We start from the raw sequence: 18915 nt of genomic DNA on the forward strand, positions 1-18915 counted from the left end.
CTAGAAAGGGGTCCAAAAAAGTAAAGTTTGATTCCCAAAACTACAATTGAAGGAAATTTTTTACAAAGATAAACTAAACTAAGCTTAAATCTTCCATCACTCCATACAAGAAATATTATCAGAAATATCATAAATGCCCCAGGTATTTAGATTAGCATCACCCACAACTCCATGAAAAATTTATCCAAATTTTATCTCAACAATCTTAATACAAATCCATTGTAAATTCCACATATCTCCTATAATCACAAACAGAAAGAGAGAGAGAGAGAAAAAAAAAAACCAACAAGATTCTAAGCTTAATAAAACAGATGCCTCTTCCTGACAAGGCAATGGCTGTCAGGCAAAGCAATGACTTGTGAACTGAATCGACCTTATCACATTCCACAAGGTGCCAATATTTATCTTAAGACAAGTGATTACTGATTATTGGCAACTGTCTAGAAAAACAAAGCTAATGAAAGTCAAGCTGTGAGTAATGACAATTATCCAGATATCACGAACTGTTCTAAAAAGAGAATTCCAGAGGATAGCCCATTCTCTGTCAGTGTCTCAGTGAAGGCAAGTATGGACAAACAAGTCTGCAAAACATTTTACAAAAGCTCTTAATGAACTGGAAAATACATCCGAATTGAACTTCACTACCTTTCCAATACATGGCAACCTCAAAAACAGAGGTGTCACCAGTAAACAGGAAGACCAGAGAAACAGGGAAAAGCAGCAAGAGAGTGCAGACACCTACAAAACCTGTGAATGTAAACCTCCTGGATACCTCAGAATTAACTGTTTTAAAATAGAAGTTATTTTAATAATATTAATATCTGGTTCTCATTACCTGACAGGCAGATATAAGTTAAATATTCGCCTTGACCTCCAGTTGCCAAGAAAGGAATCTTTTTCTTTGTCCTCCTCTTGACTTGGACAGCTCCCAGCATCCTTTCATCAAGAGGTGCAAAAATTTCCTTGCTGATAGCAGATTTGGCACTCATTGTAGAACAAGCGAAGACAGCACGCAGTGAATCTTCTAAAGAAGCAAAAGAAAGGAAAGTTGGGATTGACAACATTGTGTAAGGGCTCATACAAGAATCAGCAGCCAGTGAATTTGCAGGTGAAGTAATTTTCAATTTGCAGTTTAATCTCATACTTGCTTGAAATGTATTATAGAAACATTAATAAGCAAGGTCTTCATATTTGCAATAACTATGAAAAAATACAAACAAAAATGGGGTACTTATTTATTCTCCAAAAATGTCAAACACAATATGAGATGAGTAGTACAAACTGGGATCTGGAAAGTTTGTTAATTACTACCCCAACTGCACTTCCCTCTAACTGGCAAGGAGCACCCACTCTATTCCTATTCTGTAAGGAACATGATTTCACAATTCCAGATGACAAGTCTTTCCACTATCCAACAGTCCTTAGCGTCAAGAAATTCTTTATGCCCCTTCAAAACCTCCTTTAATGTAAATCCATTTCCCTAATTCCATTCATAATGGAAATAATTATATCATCTTCTACACAATAACTATACATGCAACAGAAGACCATTAAATTAATACCCTTCTTCTGCCTTTGATCATGCTAAGTAATGAATTCTTATTTGTTAGCTTCTTCCAATAGGTCCTACTTTGCAGTGCTCCTCTGCATCTAGTTACCATGCTCTGTACCCTTGACAAACACTCCACATTTTCCTTCAGCCAAAATGGATACAAAATTCTAAAAACATATCTGACTAATGCTAAGTATTTTAGAAATGTTACCCAGCAGCTCCCACATGTTATGCTCCTCTGGTTAACTGGCAGTAGATGCCCAATAATTAAGAAAATAAAGCAGTATGATGCTGACTCACAGTGAGTTCCCCCCCAAAACATACACATGCATAGCCCCCATGTTATATTTAGTTTTCTAAAAGTTGTACTTCACCAATGGTCTTAACTCTGCTTATTAATATCTATTATGTTCAAGGTCAATCTGAAATATTAAGCCTGTCATCCAAAAAGATTCAACAGCAACTTGAGTAAACTTTCTCTATTCCATCATCCTACTCATAAATAGTCTGTGCCTTAACCATGAATAGGCATTTGTTCAGGCATTCAACAAATCAAAATTAAAGGCACAGAGAGGGCCCATGGGTTGGACATGCAGAGTATCAGAGATCCAGCATATGGATCAACAGCATAGCTATCTACAGTAACAGAAGCTCAAAGAGTTGATCAGACTGCTGTAAAATTGAGCCAGCTGGTTGCAAAAATGCCTGCTTTGTGCCACTTCTATGATTAGTATTAGAAATACAAGAAATAATTAAGATATGGTCCCATTTCTCCAGGAATTGACTGCTAACTACATCAGAGGTTTCACTTAAATCCAGATAATTTATGGTAAAAGATCATGCGACCATCCTTCCCAATGCAAGATTCATAAATGTTACCCACACAGCTATTTACCTGTAACCTGTTCACATCTATAACCTCCTGGTAGGAAAGAGATACATTAAAAAAGAACATCTTTCTCGTCAAAGGAATTCTCCTAGTTTTTATTCTGTAATAGAGTAGGTTTTCTTAGTGACACAGAATACCTATCTATACATACACAAAGAATATGTATCTAGATATCCTAGAAATTATAGATCTAATACTCACATCTACTTGTGCTCTAATCCCAACATTTTATCATCTCCACCAGGTTCTTCATGCTGGCCAAGAACAAAATGACAACAGTGAAGGAGGACCTGTTTTTCAATATGCTGATCACTAGCTGATATGCTATGATTTCCAACAAGTTGGTAACAGAATTTCCTAATTTACCCCATGACTTTCCTAGGCAAGGTGTTATAATTTATCAGGGACTATTTATTTTTTTTACGAAAGAAACGCATACTGGTGATCTTCTAGCTCCAAGGCCACTTGCCTCTCACTATTTGGTTACAGGTGAAAAAGAAAGCCAGCAGTAGCACAGTGGCTTCAAACCATTTGATAAGCAATGTAGAAAGCAAGCAAAGTCCTGAGCTGACTGGGCACTCTTTTTTTTTTTTTTTTTTTTTTTTTTTGAGGCAGAGTCTTGTGCTGTCACCCAGGCTGGAGTGCAGTAGTGTAATCTTAACTCACTGCAACCTCCACTTCCGAGGTTCAGTTGATTTTACTGCCTCAGCCTCCCCAGTAGCTGTGATTACAGATGCCTACCACCACGCCCAGTTTTTTGTTTTTTTTTTTTTTTTTGTATTTTTAGTAGAGACAGTGTTTCACCATCTTGGCCAGGCTGGTCTCGAACTCCTGATCTCAAGTGATCCACCCGCTTTGGCCTCCCAAAGTGCTAGGATTACAGGCGTGAGCCACCACGCCTGGTCTCATCAGGTGTTCTTGGACCAGCGCCTTCCCAGTTGTCATGGCTTTTGCTTTCTCATCTCAGGCTCACAGTTTTCTAAAACTGCAGTTAAAAGAAAAAGAAAGCTATCATTTTATCATATAAAATCTGTCAGAAAAAGGAAAGAAAGAGATACGTGGTTTTACCAAGTTTAGGAAACCCTGTTCTTTTTAAAAACTGGTGAGAAATAGAAATGACCTTTTATTGTTTTTTTATACTGATATTCAGTGACCAAGAACAAAAAAGAGAGAGAGAGAATAGATAAAGCCAGTAACTTCTTCACAGAGCACAAGTTTTAGAATCAAACTAATTCAGGTTCAAATTTGAGCTCCAACACCTAAGACTTAGGTGATTTCTGGGTAAACCTCTTAAAATTATAGACCCTTAGTTTGTTAACTACAACCTAGAGATGTCTTCACCTACCTTCTGGAACTAAAGAATTAAATGAAACAATACATGCAGAACACTTATTCTGTTGCCTGAATAATTTAAAAATGCTTAAAAATGAAATATTTTTATTAATTCTCCTACTATGATATGAAAAGATAAAAATCCCTCTGAACTTGTAGAAATTGAGTAAATGTAGCCATCTATATCAAAGGTATTTGTAAAAGTGAAACCCAACTTTATTTACAAATCCTCACCTTTTTCACCCATCAGTATGAGACCCTCCATGTATGGATAAACAGTCTCTTACAGGGATGGTTTTGCACTAAGTATCACAAGGATGAGGAATTTATAGGCGTCACTCTTTAGGACACTTGCTAGGAGATTATCAGACTCATTCTATGTGAAATTATCAAAAGTTTTTATTTGGGGCAATGACACTAACAGGCCACTGTGGAGCACACATGTATACCTGTTTTTAATGTCACCCTGGGAATGGTAATGAACAGCAGATTAGATGGAAAAAAATCAGAAGGTAAAAGGGATACTGTTATAGCTTCATAGCTATAACTTATGAGTATCCCAAATCTGATTGTATATCTGAATTCAGCATGGAGAGCTTTTCAAAAATGCAGACTCCTGGGTCCTTCCTTTATACCCACCAAATTAGAATCGTGGGATCTCTATTTTAAACAACTCTAACTGGTTCTCATGCAGCCATGCATGCATAAGACCTAATTTAAATGCTGTGAGCCTAGAGAGGAGCTAAAACCTAGACCAGAAAGGTAGTGATGGGAAAGAAAAGGATGAATCATTTCAGGAGAGAATATAGGAAGACAATGCACAGGATTTTTTTTTTTCTCCATCTAAGCAGCTTTATCAGGCCTTATGTCTTAGTGTTGGTAAATCAATGTCCATCCCAAGGCTGAGAACCCATTGTAAGAAAGTAACATGAATATAACAGCAATGGTACACCAATGACCACTAGTTACTCCAACCTATATCATCCCATGGAAGCCTTTTCTTTTCCTGCTTCTACAGAGTATAATTACAAAATTTTCCATCCAAGAAACCAACCTACAATATGATTTGCAAGTCAAAGCAGCTGGTTCCCATAAGTGTTAGCTGCAAAAACTAATCACAGTTAGTTCTGATCTCACTTTGTGCCATCTCATCCATACATACCACTCTTGTTAATGCATGGCTACTGCAGTGTGATGCCTTTCCACTGCCCAAGTAACTAGGAAATAAGACCATCCTTTAGATTAGGAGTTGTGAACTCAAATGACCTCAGAGATCAGGTAGATGAAGCACATAAGTAAAGGGGAACAGGCATAAGATGCTTTTGTATTCCAATATCAACATTTTTGGTTTCCAGTGGAACTGGTATTTGTCATCTGTGATCAGGAGATCAAGAGGAATAGTAGGAACTGCAGCAAATTAAAAACCTCCATTGGTAAGGCATTCATTAGCATGCAGGTGGTTCTAGGGCAGTATAGTCTACAGCCCTTAAATATTTTTCATATGAGAAGAAAGAACCTCCTCTGGTAAGGCAACAGTGCCATCTATTTAGCTTAATACTGTTAGATAGTTGATCTAACCTCATTAACTTCTCTGTTCTGATTCCATGTTTAACATGCAATCTTCTGACCATGTTTTGGCTTTGTGGCTGTGCCACACAAGTATTCTAGACTATGTGACAATTATACTTCCAATTGTAAAGGAGTAACCGAGAATTTTAGACATCGGTCTCATAAGCTAGTTAATGTGTCTCAGCGCTAAGGCAGATGAAGTCAGCATGCTGATTACAAGTTTCAGAGTCTTTGAAGTTAAGAACCAAGATAATGTCACCCTGGAAGACTTTTGGGGGAAAATCAGCTAGTCTTTCCTACTTCAAGGGAACTTCAGTTTGGTGAACCCAAATAAGTTAGAAATAAGATTCTCTAAAATTAGACTTCTTTGCATTACCACTTTGTTTTTGAAATTCTACAAATTCAATTTTAACTCCCACCTATAATGTGATGACACTAATCATGCATCCAATTCAGAGTGCCTTTCTGGCTTTAAACCCATATACCTAGCTGTAGACTGATCATTTCCACTGAGAGCTAACCTAGACCCTTCCTTCTCCCTTAATCCTTTCAAATCCCGATAACGAACAAATCACCAAATCCTGTGGATTTGATTTAATATTTCTAGACTAGCTTTTCTTCATTCTCGCTTCCTCTGCCTTAGTTTGGGTCTTCACCATCCCCGGCCTGAATAATTTTGATGCTTCCTCTAAAGGACTCCAGTACTGCTCTTACTTTACCAAAATCAGCCCTCTACACTGTCCAATGTCATATTCCAAAGGATGAATATGATTCAAGCTTAACTGTACTTAACCATTTCTTCTCCATGCCTTAGCTATTGACAAAGAAACACAATAACCTCAACAATGAAAAAGCCAATGTTGTAAATGTTAAAACCTAAATAGAGAAATGTTAAATTATTTCCCTTAAAAGCCACAATATATACATACTAAATGCTACAAGACACATGTTATTATATATCACTAAATCTAGAAATCTAAAAATGTTAATTTTGCTCCAAAGTTCAAAAACTTTAACAGGTAGTCAGAAAATATACAAGCTCTTATGCGAAGAAAATCAATTTTATTTTTTCTGATGTCATATATTAAGATCAAGGAGATAATTTGAGGCCAATTTAGCCCCTTTAAAAGTGTTTAATTAAGAAAGAGTTACCGATTTTTAACAAAATGTTTACCTAGATAATGTTTCTCTTTGACAAGACAGTTCTCAAGTTGAAAGCTTTAGTCTCTTCATGGTATGTAAACATGTGAATAAACAATAAATAAGACAAAAATTTTAGTCTACCAACCAGTTTTTCCATGTAATTCAACTACTACTCTTAACTAATAGTTCTTATAAGTAGATTCTAAAATGGAAGTCAGACATGCTACTAGAATAGACAGGCAACTTTAATCTGGTGATAACATCTGAAGTCTTAGAAGTGCAATCACTTCAAGTTCAATCACCCTTTATTGTTACAAACAACAAGGGCTACTGGATGGGCTTGCCATGGTGAGAAACCAGATGGGAACAGCAGACCAAGAACCCATATTTAAGGTTTCACAAGTTTTACAAAATCAGGGTAAAATCAATAGACATTCAGCAAATCCTCTAACAACATACTTAAAGGAGCCAGACATTTCTAAACATGAAAAATCATGGGAATATGAATAAAAGCTAAAAACATTATCTGTTCTGCTATAAAAATAATTGAAGATAGGAAAAAAAAATCTTAAAGTAGAAACTCCAAAGACTACACATCAACATCACCTGGGTGCCCAGCTCCTGCTCACAAAGATTCAGGGGGTCTGGGGCCAGGGCCTGCAACTTGTTTTCTGAATGACTTCTTCAGTTTATTCTGCTATACAACCAGGTCCAGAGCCACTGTCTTTGGGTTTTCCCCCTGTATGTAATGAATTATTTACAAAATAAATAAAAAGACCCCGGAAGCAAGTGTACATGGCAAATATTTTGTAAAGCCCTAGTAATGAATCATTGAAGTTTACATAGCACTTCATGATTTACAAAGTATTTCTACATCTAATCCCAAATGTGTAATCAAGAGAGCCACTAAATATATCTTCCAAAGTTTGCTTCAAAACCGTAAATTAGATTCTTCAGATATGTATGTGAGTTTTTCTTTTCTTTTTTTTTTTTTTGAGGCAGAGTCTCACTCTGTTGCCCAGGCTGGGGTGCAGTGGCACCATCTTGGCTCACTGCAACCTCTGTCTGCCGGGTTCAAGCAATTGTCCTGCCTCAGCCTCCTAAGTAGCTGGAATTACAGGTGTATGTCACCACGCCTGGCTAATTTTTGTATTTTAGTAGAGATGGGGTTTCACCATGTTGGCCAGGCTGGTTTCCAACTCCTGACCTCAAGTGATCCACCGCCTCAGTCTCCCAAAGTGCTGGGATTACAGGTGCGTGCTCAGCCCAGATATGTGTTTTTATGAAGGGTAAACCATGTCATTTTTAACCCACCCGATTGGTCTAAGGATTATGAGGAAGTGTTATAATTCCTCTGCAACAGAGATTAATAAGAGTTGAAACCTTTTGAGCCAGCAATTTTACCATTAGAAAAAATGGTGTGAGCATGCACATGCTTACCTCAGATTCATTTTTAAGAAAAACTCATTATAAACAACCTAAATACCCATCAATCTTCATTGGTTAAATACAGTATAGCCCATCCACCCAACAGAATATTACATATCCTTTTAAAATTGTGGCACAGACCTATAGATAGTGACTCGGAAAATTTGCCAAGAAATAACACAGAGTGAAAACAAGGAAGTTATAAAACAGAAAATGAATTCATGAATTTGCAGTTTTACGTGCAGATTTACATGCATAAAGATCTGTCTAGAAAATAGTTTGCCAAAAGATTAATATGATTATCTCTGGATTTTGAAACAAGGAAACAAGTCAGAGATTCTGCAGAGCACTATTCTTACTCCACTAAAATCTCAGTGGAGTGCTCCTTGAACATTGCGGTTTTAAGGCACACTCTTTCCAACAAACCTGGAAGACATATCAAAACACATTTTATTGAGACCCAATTATAAGTTGGCCGTATTCTCTTTCCAACTCTAGTCCAGGCATAGTGTTGAGAACCCCAAAGTAAATTAGTAAACTCCCACCCTCAAAAAGCTGTGAGAGAGGCGAGCAAATGCTGTGAATAATTACAAGGCTTGGAAGAGAATTTTGTAGGAAGAAAATGGTACCCTTCTCTCCAGTTGCAGCTCAGTGCTGGAGCCTTCAACCGGGTGAAGGGAGCACCAGCTACGCGTTAGCCTGCGCTTGCTCTCTTAGATGAATAACTCTGGAACAATGTAAAAACATCACAACCATACACAACAGCCCTGGTCATACTGTTTAATTCTTTAAGGAAGGAAATGAGGTATTGCTTTTCTGCCATCGGACTGCCAAACACTATGAGACCCGACTGGGTTTCTTTTCCCTGTATATACTAACTCTCCCTGTGTAAGAGACATTATGTTCACAGGATTCTCTGAGCCCATGACTCATGTCTACTTCAACTATAAATCTAGACTATTTTCATCTCCTCTGTCCTTGTTTATATGTTCAGTATACACATTCTTCTTGTAAGTTTGATATCCAAAGAACCCTGACTATAAGATCTGTGTTTACACAAGTTTATTTACATTGTGGGTGCACTTTTTAACCTTCTTGTCAATTACTACATCCTAACTTTCACAAATGATATGACAAAGCCAAAAAATACCACCACCACCAAAAGTTACACAGGATATGTCATTTGGAGGATTTACTGAGGTAAGACGAAGATTTCATAAGCATCACTCATTCCAAGGGATTCTATTAATAGGATCTCCACATTCACAAGTTCAAATTCTAAGGACCAGTTAAGCCAGTTCTACAGTATCCATGTACTCTTTCTACAGTAATGGGTAGAAATAAAGAATCATAGTGAAGGCCAGGCTGGAGTACACTCATTGGTGTATTATGGATTATGACAAGATTATCAATCTAAAACATAGAACAAACCTTGAAAAGTGAATTGAACCACATGAAAAAAGAAAGGTAGTAAAAGAAAAAAATATAAAAGAGCTCAACTTTTTGACATTTCCCAATTTTTACTGAGCAATCATGTCATTGTGGTATCCAACAACTAGTTGGCAAACTAAGAAAACAATATATTGACTTGAGAACATCACTGATAGCAGAGAGCATTGGAAATAGCCAAATCTATTCCAACCATGTTCAAATACAGGCAAAAGCCACATAAAGATTGACTTAACATGAAAATAAACATTTTAATTATCTGCTATTCTGCACTACCTGCTGAATTAGTTTGTTTCTTTTGCTTATGCTGAAGAAAAGACAGAAGGAAAAAGCTCTAAACCCATATATGAAAGGAAGTAAAAAGTTTAGGTAGTAGGTCAGATGTTTTCCCCTTAGGGGAGGGTATGATTGATAACAGAAATTGCAGATTAAAAACAAAACAAAACAAAAAGATCTGTCACTAAAAATAAACAAACAGAAACACAAACTCTCCAGCAAGCATAACATGAGCTTTTTATATCAGGTATTTGTTGACTCAAGCTTTAGGTAAATTCTAAGTTTTCTAGATTTAAGCTAATTCTATTTTGGAACAGACTTAAAATATAACAGTAAAAAAAATAATGAGCCTTTAAAGAAAACTCCATTTTTTAAGAGTTTGAAACCTATAAAAACCTAAAATACAGTTGAAACAAGTTTGTGTGCTTTCTAAAATTTTTTAAATCAGAGCAAAACTTCTTTAAAATATTCTCTAAATCAAACGTCAATTTTGAAATATTCCTTATTTGTTGGGAGGTCGAGGTGGGTGGATCACGAGGTCAAGAGATCGAGATCATCCTGGCCAACATGGTGAAACCCCGTCTCTACTAAAAATACAAAAATTAGCTGGGTGTTGTGGCATGCACCTGTAGTCCCAGCTACTTGGGAGGCTGAGGCAGGAGAATCGCTTGAAACCGGGAGGTGGAGGTTGCAGTGAGCTGAGCTCTCGTGACTGCACTCCAGCCTGGCGATAGAGCGAGACTCTGTGTTAAAAAAAAAAACAAAAACAAAAACAAAGAAACCAAAGAAAAAAAAAAGAAACATTCCTTATTTGAATCACTGATTTGGAGAATATCACCACTTTACAATTTCTTGGAAGAGCTTGAGTGAGTTTTCTAAGTGTTATACTCCAACATGACGTCTTCACAGCAGTGAGGGCCACAGAAGCAATGTGACACTCTGAGGGGCCATTTTACATATACCTACTTTGTTTAAAAGGCAAGACATTGTGCCCTTCAATGCCTCAATTTCCAAACGAAATTTCCAGTAGGTTTATGAACACTTCTGATCTCATTAAGGATCTGGCCAAGAACTGTAATTCCAACTTTAACTGATCTCCCCCAGGGTCAACTTCATGAATTCGTGCCAGTGCAGTACAATCTGAATGGTGATAGAAAGGCTCCCTTCTCAGTCTCCGAAAGCACTTTCTCCATCTGTCAGCTACCTCAAATTCTCACACGAGAGATGTATATGCTTAGATATGTGACTTTGGTATTCAAAATTCCTTATCAATATGCTTATACTCTGGGTGGAGAGACTTTTACAGATGAGGAAACTAAAGCTCAGGGGTTAAGTAAATTGTCCTACATCACACAGCTCAAGGGCAGAGCAGGGACTTAAACCTAAGATGCATGACTACAGAAGCCTTTGCTCTTCCTTACTATCTCATATTGAAGAAATGAGAAAGGTACAGAAAGGTGAGGCTGAAATGCATTCTAGGTAAAACAAGACAAATTCAACTGCTTTGCACTTTTGCCTCTGATTGGCCACACTTTCTGGCGTACAAGATATTGTTATCAGCCCAGCCCAGCAGCTACAAAGATAACAAATCGAGCTGTAGTTTGAAGTCATTCTTTCTGGATATCTGTTCATCTCGTGTGTGCATATCATGCTGTTTCGTTGGCAAAGGAGTCACATAGCCCTATTAGGATAGAGCTTGTTTTGATTCTACAAATGAAACTGGCAGTTGACATTAGCAGAGAGATTCTGCAACAGATCTCTACCTCCAAAAAGGGGACAATGTCCATGGAAGACTCATCACAGCTGCTCACCACCATCGTTTCGAGACCAGCAGTTTGCAACAGGAGTCAACTCTTGAAATCTTGGATGGCTGCCATAAGGCAGTTTTATGAGCCTTGCAGGCTATTTTCCAAACCGGAAAAGGCTTAAATATGAAAGGCACATATTTCAAAGGTTTCTGCTGGTTCTCAAGGGAAGTCCTCTTCCACTTCCTTTGCTGTATTACCCCCACTCTGGCATTTCTAAAGCACAACTTGGACCCTCCCTGTTACCTCCCTGCTCCCACTTTTTCTGGGCCTTCCATCTTTTGCCGACAGTGCTTTAAAGGAACCTTAGCTTCTCCAGCAGTAACGCCTTGAGTTTCACCAATTTCAAAGGTTCCGCAAGGGGAATTTCATCATTTTACTTTACTGAGAAGGATCTCAGCAAGACGTTCACAAATAAGCTAACCAACCACATTACCTGACACCCTTTTGGGCCTTACCCACCAGCAGCTTACACCTCAGTTAAAAAGTGTGGGCACAGCAGAAATGTGGCATTCTAAAGCTTAAAAGTTTAATGCCTAGAAGTGATCCTAGTGATGGTCTATCTCATCCAATTATCTCACTTAACACATAAGGAAACTGAAGTCCAGAGGGTGATTCCGAAGTCACACAACAAGAGTAGCAAAACGAATATTAGGGTTAAATGTTGCTCTCAACTTCACTGCAATGCTCTTTTTAAGTAAAAAACAGAGAAACATGAAATGATAATGTAAAATATTAGAGTAGTGCCAAATTTGTGGAAGGTGAGAACAGGTGGTGTGTTGGGGGAACAATGAGAACAGAGAAAGAGAAAACATGATTAATCACAGTGGGGACTCTTCTCAGATTAGATTTTTTTTCTTGGGAATTGGCCTGAAATTAAGTGCTGAACTAGAAAACCTCTAGCCCATAGAGTTCTAAACCTTGACTCTTGGCTATCACCTTTTTCCCTTTGAATTTTCACAGTTTGTTTTCTCATTTGGCGATTGAGGCCAAAAGCAATGATGGTCTGCCCAAGCGGAACAGCCCAGGATAGTCCAAGAAGCAAAGAGTAACTCTGGCCAAGCTCCAACCCACAGGCCTGTGTTGACTCCAACTGAGCCTCTCCTACAGTCTCCAGGCTCTGAGCCACTGGCAGGAGAATACACCCTGGGCAAAGTCACATGTCCATTCTTGGTTTGGGAATCAATGTGCTGGTGTTGGTGGTCTCCTGAAAGCACACACTAACCACACCAGGAGCCTGGATTAGCTGTTGACAGGGTTTCTCAGTACCTATTCCAGGCCCTGGTAAACAACAGGGTGGGAAAATAGGAATCCGTCTAGCCCAGTTCTTGTCTTTGGAACTGCACCCTTCAGCCGCAGCACAAAAACACCACCAGGTGCCTGCAATCTGTAATCAGTGCTCTATTAAAACACTCTCAGAAACACTGGAATTATCCTGATTTCCACACACAGCTGCACAAGGTCCTGTTGGGTAACTGGAGAGTCTTCTTTACAGGTTCACTTAAGCTATAAACTAGAATGCCTTGGTTAGGACTGAGCACATTCAACAGTGAAATCTCCATGTGAGTGGAATGGGTGGATAGGTGGTCATCTCTATTCTATGTCTTGGGATGTAACAAAATAACGTACAAATCCAGGTCAGACTCAAGGTCCACATGCAAATTCGGGCTCTGCTTTATTCAATCAATTCCTCTGTCATTCAGTGTCAACCTCTTTTTAATCAGCATATTCAAGAAAATAACTAACTTCTGACCTAACTAGCTGCGCAGTGTTTGATAGGAAAGAAAAAAAAATCTATCAATTGAATACTACCCTAATATGAACTCAATTAACACTAGTGCAAGCTTAATGGTACCCACATAAACACATTACAAAGACATTCAAACAAATGTGATCAGGATCACCATCCAAAAGCTGGAGGCCAAGATACGGGGGTCACTTCTCGCCCACCCGACCTGAGAGATGTTGGATGGTGACAAGAAGTTTACATCTGTCATCACAGGACCTAGGTCTGAGCCTGGCTTTGCTTTTACTCAATGAATAATACTTGGGCAAAAATCCTACATCTCCGAGACCTGCATCTTCACCTTTAAAGTAGGACAGTATCACCCACTTCCTAGGACTGTTGTGAAGAATGAAGGAGGTTATGGAAGTCAGCTCCCTGGGTCCAACTGCTCCCACCTGGGGTGCCCTGATCCTTGAACAGCAGTCAAGCAAATCAGCATGTCAGCTTCTTAGTTGCAAAAGCATGTTCATCACAGAGTATTTTACAAAGCCTTTCCTCAAGTGCCATCCTATTTCATCTTCCACACTTCTGAGGGAGGTATGATTGTCTTTCCTGACACATAAAGAGAAGGAATGGGTCTTCCTCCTCCAATCCCATCTCATTTCCATTGCTACCCTCTGCCTCTCCATAGGGAATTGCCAGCCTAAGCAGGAAAATAATGGCAAGAGCCAAGTGAAGTCTTCCCCATTGTGAAGTGTTGTTACCCAAGGGAGATACAGAGTGGTGTGAACATTTTCTTAAGAAGGAGAAAAACAAACAGAAAATGGACAAAGAGCAGAGCAAAGCTGGAGTAAGATACACACTTACTCATTCAGTATCACTGCACTGTCCTAACACTGAGGATACTGAGGAGAAGAAGAGCAACAAAGTACTTTCTCTCATGGAGCTTACATTCTAGTGGGGAAGAAGAACAATCTTCTTCAAGAAGATTAGTCAGTCAGTGCAGAAGTTAGTCAACCAATGCAGCAGTTTAAAAGAAATCAATATAGACAGGTCTTGTGTGCTCAGAAATTAGGCAAAGGAAGAAAGAATAATAGTCACTGTCATTCAGCACCAACCAGCAGAGAGAGAAATCACATAATGCAGGGCCAAAGTGCTCCTAGCCTTCTAAGAGGACATTCATCTGGCCTTGATGAATATTTCTGTGCCTGAGAAAATCCGTCTAGGGGCAGGACCTATCCTTCTTCATTCAACAAACATTAGTGAGTAATTACCACGACCTGGGCTCTGTGCAGGGTTGGAGATCACAGACAAATCAGATATGTTCAAAGAAAAAAATTGTCTTGTTGAGGAGAAAGACAAGGAAAACAGGCAACCAACTAGACTACATTAAGAATCTGAAGTTGCTGCTTCACAGCAGCAGAAGGGGCAAGTACTGTTTAATCCTTCAGAGGCTGATGATCAGGAGATACTTACTCTATTAAGTCTACCCTTGAAATGTAATTAAAAAAATTAATTAAGTCTACCTGCATGGATTACGCAGGTAGATCCACTTCAAGAAAAAGCCATGCAACATTTCAATAAGCTGTTAGCTCTGTGTGAGTGACCTAGAACATATGCCTGCTCCAGCCTCTGCTTCCACCTGGGTTCTGTGCAATGGGTGTGCCCTGAATTGCTTCAGCTGACAGAGACAGACAGCCTCCAATCTAAGGTGGAAAGCAGAGAATACTCTGGAGACAACCATTTCTGCACAGAACCTGAACCCTTGCAGAAGAGCAAGAAAAAATAAACGGTCATGGAGACACCACAGGAAAGAGGTATCTGAGGAAAATAGGTACTCTTCAAACGTCCATTTGGTACTAAAGTGTTCTTGAAGTGGGAGAAGCAGGCAGAACACCACTTTAAAAATGTTCATCCCCACCTATGTAGAGAAGTTTCACTGAAGTGGGAAGGAACAGGCCTGAGGTTACAAAAGGAAAGTTTTGCAAGTTTAAGTTTTCTTGACTCACATATATTTCTAAAAATATATATTTCAGGTAAAACATATTTCCAGTTTCTGTTGAAAACTGGGAAGACCTGGCAACATTAGGCCCGCACCCCCCACCATCTCCACAACCTCCAAATCACCAGACCCCACTACTCCCTATTCCACCATCCAAACTGAGGCTGCCTCTCAGGTAAGCATCCTCCAGGTTGTTCTATTTTTCTAATAACTGGCCTGTTTACTAATTCATCACTGTCTGGTTACTGAGGATACAGAAGCTGGTGTGGATACTAAATTAATTAGCATGACTGGGAAAGTTGTAAGAATATATTTTCAGGAAGTTACAGCACAGTTTAAAAATAAAAAAGTACTGCCCAATGGGGCAGTAAAGCAGAGCTCAAGAAATCATCACAGCGATTTGGGGAAACTGAACTAAGGGCATCAAAATAAACAAAAACCAAGTCAAATATTCCTATCACATAGTCATCTTAGAATTTTATAAACACTTCATATTCTATCCCTCTCCCAGTATGCCAGCTGCTCTGATAAAGTGCCACAAAGCAGGCCCCGAAGAAACAAATACAAAGAATGTAAAATGCGTCTTTGCGGGGAGGGGGATGGCAGTATGGTATACACCTAATGTATAAAGGTGAGGACTGTCTTCATGCTTAATTAAGATCCTCCAATGAACCTATTTCCCAGCATCTGGCCTCAGAATGCCAGCAAGGAGGCTGCCCATCACCAGTGTGGGCTCTGTTCTACTAGACAGAGCATGTGTTGAGCCAGTGATCTAGGTATGATGTGTCTTTCTCACAGACAGACTGGGAGGTGGAGGCTTCTCCCCTTTTTTACATGAGTATTAAGACAGTCCTCACCTTTATACATTAAGCATGTACCGTGGTTACATGTGCCATGTAGTCTATGGGTTGCAGAATGGTTCAAATGGATCATGACAGAACTAGAATTGTGACAGAGATCACTGAGAATTGTGGCTTCAGACGGAGATGATGCTTTTTAAATGGTCCCACAGTCAGCAAGAGCTGACTATGACTTTGGACACTTCCTGTTGGGGGAAGGTTAAGTGAATATGTGGTTTTACCTATAAGGATTGGCTTACATTAGAAGAGGAGATCCTTAGAACTGTGTGTAGGAAATGAGTTATGAGCCAGGGCGGGGAAGGGTCGTGCCTCAGAATGTCTTGCTTCTCACCACTTTGTGCTTCCGAAGGAAGCTTCCAACTTCCTGATCTTATGCACCACATGGGTATGCCTCCCTGTTCCAAGCTGAGTGGGATGGGGAGAGTTGAGAAAGGCTTGACTTAGGAAGAATCAACCCATCTACAATATGACTTTGCTTGAAAAGATAAGCTACGCAGCACACAGTGGCTCACATCTGTAGTCCCAGCACTTTGGGAGGCCGAGGTGAGTAGATCACCTCAGGTCAGGAGTTTGAGACCAACCTGAGTAACATGGCAAAACCCCATCTCTCCTAAAAATACAAAATTAGCTGGATGTGATGGTGCATGCCTGTTATCCCAGCTACTCAGGAAGCTGAGGCAGGAGAATTGCTTGAACCTGGGAGGCGGAGGTTGCAGTGAGTCGAGATCACGCCATTGCACTCCAGCCTGGACATGAGTGAAACTCCGTCTCAAAAAGAAAAAAAAAGAAAGAAAGAAAGAAAAGAAAACATAAGCTGGGCCAATTAAATCCTGAAAGAAAACAGAGCAATTAGTAGTGGGAGCTGAAGCTTTAAGGTCAGTTATCTAGAAAGAGGCTGAGAGAAGAAGGCCGATCACATACAAGCAAATGCCACAGAGAAAACTGGTCTGTCTGTAGATTGAGGAAAGGGTGATGCAGATATGCAGAGAGAAGAGGAGGGAAAGAGAGGAACAAGCAGAGAAGGGACAGGGAGCAGGAAGGGAGGGGAGAGGATGGAGGAGAGAGGAGAGTAGAGCAGAGAAAGAGAAGAAAGGAGAAAGAACATGAGAAAGGAGGAGAGAAAAAGGAGGGAGTAGGGGGAAAGAGAAAGAAGAGAGACAAGAAGAGAGAGGAGAGCAGAGAGGGGACAGAGGAGAGGCAGCAGAGAGAGAGGAGAGGAAAGCAGAGAGGAGGAAGAGAGAGGAGAAGGAGATGAGTGAAAGAAGGAGGAGGAAGAGAAAGAGGAGGAGAAGAGCAAAGAGAGAGGAGGAGGAGAAGAGAGGAGAAAAGGAAGCACCCAGAATTTCCGCTTATCTAGTCATCCCCCCTTCCAGTTCATACGCAGGCTTATGAAAATCTCTTCTTTTCCTAAAGTAATTGGAATGACCTGCTGTTACTTGCAACCAAAAGAACCAACAAAAGCAATGAATATTGGCAAAAAATTAAAATCTGCAAGTATTTGTCTTACTTTCTTTATTCATACAGTAGGCCTAACAGCTGCCCCAATCAGTTTATACAGGTCACTGAGAGAATGCAGATTAATGCGAACGTGTAATTTGATGTTGTTAAGAGGTATGGATAGTAAAATGACAGCCAATTCAGAGTCTTAAATACACAGAGAACTTTCATTGCCTGTTAGATGCTCAGTTCACTGAGCTTTTATCAACCCCAAGAGCAACATAAATACAGTCAAAAGACATATTAATGCAAGATGACTTTTATATTTTACATAAGGGAAAAATCAACCAATTCAACGTTATGATTCCCACAAATTCAAACCACACTAGATATGTCATCTAACAAAAGAAGAAAGAAAATGAAAGAATGCCTAGAAGACAACTTTGGTGACAGATAAGTACATCTCTCAGAACTGCCTTTTCTCCATGACTACACAGCCTCGAGGGCTTGCTTCTCACACAGGAATTCTGACTAGAGAACTGGTAGACGGCCCACCAAGCCTCACAGCCCCTACATCCATTTCCAGCTCGCATGTGGCAATATGGAACCCAGACTCCTGGTGGCCCTCCTCCTAATACGATCATTCTCCTTCCTGCTGCTTCTCCCTGGGCTAGGCTAGGTGCCACTCTGTTGTCCAACATTCCACCAGCTTTATCACTGTGGCAAGCACATTGCAGGGAACTGTAAGATTCTGCTTCTCGGTCTGTTTTTCCAACAAGATTCTGAGCTACTGAAGAAATCCCAGCACCTAGCACAATAGCTAGGAAATAGCTCCACGTCATGGAGCTGAAAAAGCATGTCTTCAATGCACAGATCCATCTTCCCCATCTTGTTCCGTTTTCCTGGTTCTAGCCTTTCCTTTTAAAAGTACTACTTAGTCGGCCGGGCGCGGTGGCTCAAGCCTGTAATCCCAGCACTTTGGGAGGCCGAGACGGGCGGATCACGAGGTCAGGAGATCAAGACCATCCTGGCTAACACGGTGAAACCCCGACTCTACTAAAAAAAAAATACAAAAAACTAGCCGGGCGAGGTGGCAGGCGCCTGTAGTCCCAGCTACTCGGGAGGCGGAGGCAGGAGAATGGCGTAAACCCGGGAGGCGGAGCTTGCAGTGAGCTGAGATCCGGCCACTGCACTCCAGCCTGGGCTACAGAGGGAGACTCCGTCTCAAAAAAAAAAAAAAAAAAAAAGTACTACTTAGTCCCATAGTCACACTGAAAGAGAATACCACAAGTACCCATGATCTTTGCTTTCCCTTGGCTCTGCTGCCTTCTTACCACAAACAAGACCATGACCAATGCTGCCAAGGCACAGTCTATACTCCACATCTTCCCTAAATATCCCAAACAAATTTGAAGAAAAAATAAGGGGGCGGGGGTGGGGAAAGGTT

The 18915-nt window shown here is 39.9% G+C and overlaps 1 protein-coding gene across 3 annotated transcripts in view; it reads right to left on the reverse strand.

Annotated features, from left to right (window-relative positions):
• The window catches only part of STXBP6 (syntaxin binding protein 6), a 255205-nt gene that overhangs the window by 177500 nt on the left and 58790 nt on the right, over positions 1–18915 (reverse strand). For 2 of the 3 annotated variants that reach the window (XM_007986356.3, XM_007986357.3), the window contains exon 2: positions 836–1024. The exons of the other annotated variant lie outside the window; for it this stretch is intronic. In XM_007986356.3, coding sequence (XP_007984547.1) covers positions 836–989 — 154 coding nt within the window. In that variant the 5' untranslated portion in view covers positions 990–1024. The remainder of the gene's footprint in view (positions 1–835; positions 1025–18915) is intronic. 3 annotated transcript variants of the gene reach the window in all.

This window comes from Chlorocebus sabaeus, chromosome 24, assembly GCF_047675955.1.
Source record: "Chlorocebus sabaeus isolate Y175 chromosome 24, mChlSab1.0.hap1, whole genome shotgun sequence".
Taxonomy (NCBI): Eukaryota; Metazoa; Chordata; class Mammalia; order Primates; family Cercopithecidae; genus Chlorocebus; species Chlorocebus sabaeus.